This window comes from Salmo salar, unplaced genomic scaffold (assembly GCF_905237065.1).
Source record: "Salmo salar unplaced genomic scaffold, Ssal_v3.1, whole genome shotgun sequence".
NCBI lineage: Eukaryota > Metazoa > Chordata > Actinopteri > Salmoniformes > Salmonidae > Salmo > Salmo salar.
The window spans coordinates 150,001-159,662 of record NW_025550412.1 but is presented as its reverse complement, the minus strand read 5'-3'; the positions used below and the strand labels follow the sequence as shown (position 1 = coordinate 159,662).

At 40.8% G+C, this 9,662-nt stretch overlaps 1 protein-coding gene across 1 annotated transcript in view; it reads right to left on the bottom strand.

Annotated features, from left to right (window-relative positions):
* Positions 1–1,918: 1,918 nt before the first annotated feature.
* The window catches only part of LOC106593473 (atrial natriuretic peptide receptor 2-like), a 36,717-nt gene continuing 28,973 nt past the window's right edge, over positions 1,919–9,662 (bottom strand). Inside the window, exon 23 of the mRNA XM_045713744.1 lies at positions 1,919–4,695. Within this exon, the coding sequence (XP_045569700.1) occupies positions 4,432–4,695 (264 nt within the window). The 3' untranslated portion in view covers positions 1,919–4,431. The remainder of the gene's footprint in view (positions 4,696–9,662) is intronic.

Here is a 9,662-nt window from a genome sequence, read left to right as displayed (position 1 = left end):
ATGAAAGACAGTAAAGTAGACTAGTAGTTTAGACTAGTAGAGTAGACTAGTAGTTTAGACTAGTAGTTTAGACTAGTAGAGTAGACTAGTAGTTTAGACTAGTAGAGTAGACTAGTAGTTTAGACTAGTAGAGTAGACTAGTAGTTTATACTAGTAGAGTAGACTAGTAGTTTAGACTAGTAGAGTAGACTAGTAGTTTAGACTAGTAGAGTAGACTAGTAGTTTAGACTAGTAGAGTAGACTAGTAGTTTAGACTAGTAGAGTAGACTAGTAGTTTAGACTAGTAGAGTAGACTAGTAGTTTAGACTAGTAGAGTAGACTAGTAGTTTAGACTAGTAGAGTAGACTAGTAGTTTAGACTAGTAGTTTAGACTAGTAGAGTAGACTAGTAGAGTAGACTAGTAGTTTAGACTAGTAGAGTAGACTAGTAGAGTAGACTAGTAGTTTAGACTAGTAGAGTAGTAGTTTAGAATAGTAGTTTATACTAGTAGAGTAGACTAGTAGAGTAGACTAGTAGAGTAGACTAGTAGTTTAGACTAGTAGTTTAGACTAGTAGTTTAGACTAGTAGAGTAGACTAGTAGTTTAGACTAGTAGAGTAGTAGTTTAGACTAGTAGAGTAGACTAGTAGTTTAGACTAGTAGACTAGTATTTAGACTAGTAGAGTAGTAGTTTAGACTAGTAGTTTAGACAAGTAGTTTATACTAGTAAAGTAGACTAGTAGTTTAGACTAGTAGTTTATACTAGTAAAGTAGACTAGTAGTTTATACTAGTAAAGTAGACTAGTAGTTTAGACTAGTAAAGTAGACTAGTAAAGTAGACTAGTAGAGTAGACTAGTAGTTTAGACTAGTAGAGTAGACTAGTAGTTTAGACTAGTAGTTTAGACTAGTAAAGTAGACTAGTAAAGTAGACTAGTAAAGTAGACAAGTAGAGTAGACTAGTAAAGTCGACTATTAAGTAGACTATTAGTTTAGACTAGTAAAGTAGACTAGTAGTTTAGACTAGTAGAGTAGACTAGTAGTTTAGACTAGTAGAGTATGCTAGTAGAGTTGAGTATGCTGGTAGAGTAGACTAGTAGAGTAGACTAGTAGACTGGATTAGTAGGCTAGTAGATTAGTAGAGTAGAGTTTGCTAGTAGAGTTTGCTAGTAGAGTATGCTAGTAGAGTATGCTAGTAGAGTAGACAAGTAGAGTAGACTAGTAGACTGGAATAGTAGGCTAGTAGACTAGTAGAGTAGAGTTTGCTAGTAGAGTATGCTAGTAGAGTAGACAAGTAGAGTAGACTAGTAGACTGGATTAGTAGGCTAGTAGACTAGTAGAGTAGTGTGGGCTAGTAGAGTAGACAAGTAGAGTAGACAAGTAGAGTAGACTAGTAGACTGGATTAGTAGGCTAGTAGACTAGTAGAGTAGAGTTTGCTAGTAGAGTATGCTAGTAGAGTAGACAAGTAGAGTAGACTAGTAGACTGGATTAGTAGGCTAGTAGACTAGTAGAGTAGTGTGGGCTAGTAGAGTCGGCGAATAGTTATGGTGTGTATGGGGCCCAGGTGTGCCGTCAGACAGACCGACGGACAGAACGACAAGCAGACGGACAGACCGACAGCCAGACGGACAAACCGACAGCCAGACGGACAGACTGACAGCCAGACGGACAGACTGACAGCCAGACGGACAGACTGACAGCCAGACGGACAGACTGACAGCCCGACGAACAAACCGACAGCCAGGCGGACAGATGGACAGACGGACAGACAGGATGTAGTGTTCTGCTCTATTCCGAACCGCAGGAGGCTTTCTGCGGTTCGGTCCTGGGGGGGTAGAGAGGGAGCCCTCCCATACTGCTGAAGCAGATAGGAGGACTGAGGGGGGGGATAGAGATGAAGAGGGTGGAGAGAAGATGGGTGTGGGGAAATTCAGGCAGGACCTGAGGAGTGTGTGTGTGTGTGTGTGTGTTTACCTCTGCAGCAGATGGTCAAGCAGTTCCACTCATGGGTAGAGACGATGTGAAGAGTTAGGACTAACGACTATGTTAGATAACTTGTTGTGTGTGTGTGTGTGTGTGTGTGTGTGTGTGTGTGTGTGTGTGTGTGTGTGTGTGTGTGTGTGTGTGTGTGTGTGTGTGTGAAACCAATCCCCATCACTCAGGACTCAGTCATACTGATTCACGATGGTTTTTATTCAGCGTCATCATTACCATCGATCAACTAAATTAAATACTTTAAACGTTTAAACTTTGTCACTAAAATAAAAACACAATTAATTGATTGAACTCAATATTATACTTTTTGAAAAACAGCTGTCTAGATATTTAACGTCTTATCGGATAAAAGACAATTAAACAGAATAGTTAGAATAGACACACTATAGATAGAAATACACCAACATAGATAGGAACTATTAGCAGACACTATAGATACAAATACACCAACATAGATAGGAACTATTAGCAGATACTATAGATATAAATACACCAACATAGATAGGAACTATTAGCAGATACTATAGATAGAAATACACCAACATAGATAGGAACTATTAGCAGACACTATAGATACAAATACACCAACATAGATAGGAACTATTAGCAGACACTATAGATAGAAATACACCAACATAGATAGGAACTATTAGCAGACACTATAGATAGATATACACCAACATAGATATAAACTATTAGCAGACACTATAGATAGAAATACACCAACATAGATAGGAACTATTAGCAGACACTATAGATACAAATACACCAACATAGATAGGAACTATTAGCAGATACTATAGATATAAATACACCAACATAGATAGGAACTATTAGCAGATACTATAGATAGAAATACACCAACATAGATAGGAACTATTAGCAGACACTATAGATACAAATACACCAACATAGATAGGAACTATTAGCAGACACTATAGATAGAAATACACCAACATAGATAGGAACTATTAGCAGACACTATAGATAGATATACACCAACATAGATATAAACTATTAGCAGACACTATAGATAGAAATACACCAACATAGATAGGAACTATTAGCAGACACTATAGATAGAAATACACCAACATAGATAGGAACTATTAGCAGACACTATAGATAGATATACACCAACATAGATAGGAACTATTAGCAGACACTATAGATACAAATACACCAACATAGATAGGAACTATTAGCAGACACTATAGATACAAATACACCAACATAGATAGGAACAATTAGCAGACACTATAGATACAAATACACCAACATAGATAGGAACTATTAGCAGACACTATAGATAGAAATACACCAACATAGATAGGAACTATTAGCAGACACTATAGATAGAAATACACCAACATAGATAGGAACAATTAGCAGACACTATAGATACAAATACACCAACATAGATAGGAACTATTAGCAGATACTATAGATATAAATACACCAACATAGATAGGAACTATTAGCAGATACTATAGATAGAAATACACCAACATAGATAGGAACTATTAGCAGATACTATAGATAGAAATACACCAACATAGATAGGAACTATTAGCAGATACTATAGATATAAATACACCAACATAGATAGGAACAATTAGCAGACACTATAGATACAAATACACCAACATAGATAGGAACTATTAGCAGACACTATAGATAGATATACACCAACATAGATAGGAACTATTAGCAGACACTATAGATAGAAATACACCAACATAGATAGGAACAATTAGCAGACACTATAGATAGATATACACCAACATAGATAGGAACTATTAGCAGACACTATAGATAGAAATACACCAACATAGATAGGAACAATTAGCAGATACTATAGATATAAATACACCAACATAGATAGGAACTATTAGCAGACACTATAGATAGATATACACCAACATAGATAGGAACTATTAGCAGACACTATAGATAGAAATACACCAACATAGATAGGAACAATTAGCAGACACTATAGATACAAATACACCAACATAGATAGGAACTATTAGCAGACACTATAGATAGATATACACCAACATAGATAGGAACAATTAGCAGACACTATAGATAGAAATACACCAACATAGATAGGAACAATTAGCAGACACTATAGATACAAATACACCAACATAGATAGGAACTATTAGCAGACACTATAGATACAAATACACCAACATAGATAGGAACTATTAGCAGATACTATAGATATAAATACACCAACATAGATAGGAACTATTAGCAGACACTATAGATACAAATACACCAACATAGATAGGAACTATTAGCAGACACTATAGATAGATATACAACAACATAGATAGGAACTATTAGCAGACACTATAGATAGAAATACACCAACATAGATAGGAACTATTAGCAGACACTATAGATAGGATTCATTTATACGAGTACACAACAGTGGAAAGGGTTAGAGGTCAGGCTGAGTCCTGCAGCAGGTCATGGTTGAGGAGCCCAGGGATTGAGGCGTACATCTCTTTCTCTCTGTCTCTCTCTCCCATCCTCTCTCTTCTCTCCATCTCTCTGTCTCTGTCCGTGTCCAGCACAGACATACTGGATGCAGGCTTCCTGCTGGCCACCTTAGTGCTGAGGTCCTTAATGGGGTCCTTCACACCAGGGTCCTTACTGGGCTGGAGAGGCAGCTTCCCTTCCAACCAATGGGTTACCATATCCCCTTTACCCTGAAGAGATAGGTCAGGGGTCAGTGGTTACAGGTCAAGGTTGAGAGAGGTTGGGGTCAGCGTTTAGAAGTCAAGGTTGAGAGAGGTTGGGGTCAGCGTTTAGAAGTCAAGGTTGAGAGAGGTTGGGGTCAGCGTTTAGAGGTCAATGTTGAGAGAGGTTGGGGTCAGCGTTTAGAAGTCAATGTTGAGAGAGGTTGGGGTCAGCGTTTAGAGGTCAATGTTGAGAGACGTTAGGGATCAGGGGTTACAGGTCAAGGTTGGATAAAATGATCTGCTAAATGCCTTCAGGAAGTGTTCAGGCCCCTTCACTTTTTCCACATTTTGTTACTTTACAGCCTTATTCTGAAATCGATTAAATAAATGAATTTCCTCATCAATCGACACACAATACCCCATAATGACAAAGGGAAAATAGTTTTTTTTTAAACATTTTTTGCAAATGTATAAAACATTTCAAACAGAAATACCGTATTTGCATAAGTATTCAGACCCTTTGATATGAGACTTGAAATTTAGCTTCTGTCTCCATTGATCATCTTCGAGATGTTTCTACGACTTGATTGCTCAGCTCAGTTGTCCTGAATCTGCACAACTCTGCCAGGACTTAGGATCAAGGGAGACACTCAGGTTTTTTAGTACTTATATCTCTTGACACAAGAATATGGCTTAATAAACCTTCAAGCTGCCTACTGGACCCTATTCCAACTAAACTACTGAAAGAGCTCCTATGTTGAACATAATAAACGGCTCTCTATCCACCGGATTTGTACCAAACTCACTAAAAGTGGCAGTAATAAAGCCTCTCTTGAAAAAGCCAAACCTTGACCCAGAAAATATAAAAATCTATCGGCCTATGTCGAATCTCCCATTCCTCTCAGAATTTTTTTTAAAAGCTGTCGCGCAGCAACTCTCTGCCTTCCTGAAGACAAACAATGTATACGAAACGCTTCAGTCTGGTTTTAGACCCCATCATAGCACTGAGACTGCACTTCTGAAGGTGGTAAATGACCTTTTAATGACGTCAGACCGAGGTTCTGCGTCTGTCCTCATACTCCTAGAACTTAGTGCTGCTTTTGATTCCATCGATCACCACATTCTTTTGGAGAGATTGGAAACCCAAATTGGTCTCCACGGACAAGTTCTGGCCTGGTTTAGATCTAATCTGTCGGAAAGATAACAGTTTGTCTCTGTAGATGGTTTGTCCTCTGACAAATCAACTGTAAGTTTCGGTGTTCCTCAAGGCTCCGTTTTAGGACCACTATTGTTTTCACTATATATTTTACCTCTTGATGATGTCATTCGGAAACATAATGTTAACTTTCACTGCTATGCGGACGACACACAGCTGTACATTTCGATGAAACATGGTGAAGCCCCAAAATTGCCCTCGCTAGAAGCCTGTGTTTCAGACATAAAGAAGTGGATGGCGCCAAATGTTTTATTTTTAAACTCGGACAAAACAGAGATGCTTGTTCTAGGTCCCAAGAAACAAAGATATCTTCTGTTGAATCTGACAATTTATCTTGATGGTTGTCCAGTCGTGTCGAATAAAACTGTGAAGGACCTCGGCGTTACTCTGGACCCTGATCTCTCTTTTGACGAACACATCAAGACTGTTTCAAGGACAGCTTTTTCCATCTACGTAACATTGCAAAAATCTGAAACTTTCTGTCCAAAAATTATGCAGAAAAATTAATCCATGCTTTTGTCACTTCTAGGTTAGACTACTGCAATGCTCTACTTTCCGGCTACCTGGATAAAGCAATAAATAAATTTCAGTTAGTGCTAAATACGGCTGCTAGAATCTTGACTAGAACCCCAAAAATGTATCATATTACTCCAGTGCTAGCCTCCCTACACTGGCTTCCTGTTAAGGCAAGGGCTGATTTCAAGGTTTTACTGCTAACCTACAAAGCATTACATGGGCTTGCTCCTACCTATCTTTCCGATTTGGTCCTGCCGTACATACCTACACGTACGCTACGGTCACAAGACACAGACCTCCTTACTGTCCATAGAATTTCTAAGCAAACAGCTGGAGGCAGGGTTTTCTCCTATAGAGCTCCATTTGTATGGAATGGTCTGCCTACCCATGTGAGAGACGCAGACTCGGTCTCGACCTTTAAGTCTTTACTGAAGACTCATCTCTTCAGTAGGTCCTATGATTGAGTGTAGTCTGGCCCAGGGGTGTGAAGGTGAACGGAATGGCACTGGAGCAACAAACCACTCTTGCTGTCTCTGCCTGGCCGGTTCCCATCTCTCCACCGGGATTCTCTGCCTCTAACCCATTTACGGGGGCTGAGTGACTGGCTTACTGGTGCTCTTCCATGCCGTCCCTAGGAGGGGTGCATCACTTGAGTGGGTTGAGTCACTGACGTGATCTTCCTGTCCGGGCTGGCGCCCCCCCCCTTGGGTTCATGCCATGGGGGAGATCTTCGTGGGCTATACTCGGCCTTGTCCCAGGATAGTAAATTGATGGTTGAATATATCCCTCTAGTGGTGTGGGGGCTGTGCTTTGGCAAAGTGGGTGGGGTTATATGCTGCCTGTTTGGCTCTGTCCGCGGCTATCGTCGGGCGGGGGCCACAGTGTCTCCCGACCCCTCCTGTCTCAGCCTCCAGTATTTATGCTGCAATAGTTTATGGGTCTGGGGGCTAGGGTAAGTCTGTTATATCTGGAGTATTTCTCCTGTCTTATCCGGAGTCCTGTGTGAATTTAAGTATGCTCTCTCTAATTCTCTCTTTCTTTCTGTTTCTCGGAGGACCTGAGCCCTAGGACCATGCCTCAGGATTACCTGGCCTGATGACTCCTTGCTGTCCCCTGTCCACCTGGTCGTGCTGCTGCTCCAGTTTAAACTGTTCTGCCTGCGGCTATGGAACCCTGACCTGTTCACCGGACGTGCTACCTTGTCCCAGACCTGCTGTTTTCAACTCTTTAGAGACAGCAGGAGCGGTAGAGATACTCTGAATGATCAGCTATGAAAAGCCAACTGACATTTACTCCTGAGGTGCTGACTTGTTGCACCCTCGACAACCACTGTGATTATTATTATTTGACTCTGCTGGTTATTTATGAACATTTGAACATCTTGGCCATGTTCTGTCATAATCTCCACCCGGCACAGCCAGAAGAGGACTAGCCACCCCTCATAGCCTGGTTCCTCTCTAGGTTTCTTCCTAGGTTTTGGCCTTTCTAGGGTGTTTTTCCCAGCCACCGTTCTTCTACACCTGCATTGCATGCTGTTTGGGGTTCTATGCTGGGTTTCTGTACAGCACTTTGTGACATCAGCTGATGTAAGAAGGGCTTTATAAATACATTTGATTGATTGGAGTCCACCTGTGGTAATCAATTAAATTGATTGGACATGATTTTGAAAGGCACATGCCTATCTATATAAGGTCCCACAGTGACAGTGTATGTCAGAGCAAAAACCAAGCCATGAGGTCGAAGGAATTGTTTGTAGAGCTCCGAGACAGGATTGTGTCGAGGCACAGATCTGGGGAAGGGTACCAAAAAATGTCTGCAGCGTTTAAGGTCCCCAAGAATACAGTGGCCTCCATCATTCTTCAATGGAAGAAGTTTGGAACCACCAAGACTCTTCCTAGAGCTGGCCGCCCGGCCAAACTGAGCAATCGGGGGAGAAGGGCCTTGGTCAGGAAGGTGACCAAGAACCCGATGGTCACTCTAACAGAGCTCCAGAGTTCCTCTGTGGAGATCGGAGAACCTTCCAGAAGGACAATCATCTCTGCAGCACTCCACCAATCAGGCCTTTATGGTAGAGTGGCCAGACGGAAGCCACTCCTCAGTAAAAGGTACATGACAGCCCGCTTGGAGTTTGCCAAAAGGCACCTAAAGACTCTCAGACCATGAGAAACAAGATTCTCTGGTTTGATGAAACCAAGATGGAACTCTTTGTCCTGAATGCCAAGCATCACTTCTGTAGGAAACCAGACACCATATCTATGTTGATGCATGGTGGTGGCAGCATCATGCTGTGGGGATGTTTTTCAGAGGCAGGTACTGGGATACTATCCCCAAGCTGATAAGGTAAAAATCTGTTGTTCTGCACCTGAACAAGGCAGTTATTGTAAATAAGAATTTGTTCTTAACTGACTTGCCTAGTTAAATAAAGGTTAAATAAAAAAGACTTGTCAGGATCGAGAGAAAGATTAACGGAGCAAAGTACAGAGAGATCCTCGACGATAACCTGCTCGAGAGCGCTCAGGACTTCAGACTGGGGTAAAGGTTTACCATCCAACAGGACAACTACCCTAAACACACTGCCAAATCAGCGCAGGAGTGGCTTCGGGACAAGTCACTGAATGTCCTTGAGTGGCCCAGCCAGAGCCCGGACTTGAACCTGATCGAACATCTCTGGAGAGACCTGAAAATAGCTGTGCAGCGACGCTCCCCATCCAACCTGACAGAGCTTGAGAGGATCTGCAGAGAATAATGGGAGAAACTCCCCAAATACAGATGTGCCAAGCATGTAACGTCATACCCAAGAAGACTCGATTCTGTAATCACTGCCAAAGGTGCTTCAACAAAGTGCTGAGTAAAGGGTCTGAATACTTATGTAAATGTAATATATATATTTTTTTATTTGTAATACATTTTCAAAACATTTCTAAAAACCTATTTTTGCTTTGTCATTAAGGGGTTTTGTGTGTAGATTGATGAGGGGAGAAAAACGATTTAATCAATATTAGAATAAGGCTGTAACGTAACAAAATATTTAAAAAATCAAGGGGTCTGAATACTTTCCGAATGCAGTGTATGTGTCCTGTATGTATCCTGTATGTATCCTGTATGTATCCTGTATGTATCCTGTATATATCCTGTATGTATCCTGTATGTATCCTGTATATATCCTGTATGTATCCTGTATGTATCCTGTATATATCCTGTATGTATCCTGTATGTATCCTGTATATATCCTGTATATATCCTGTATATATCCTGTATGTAT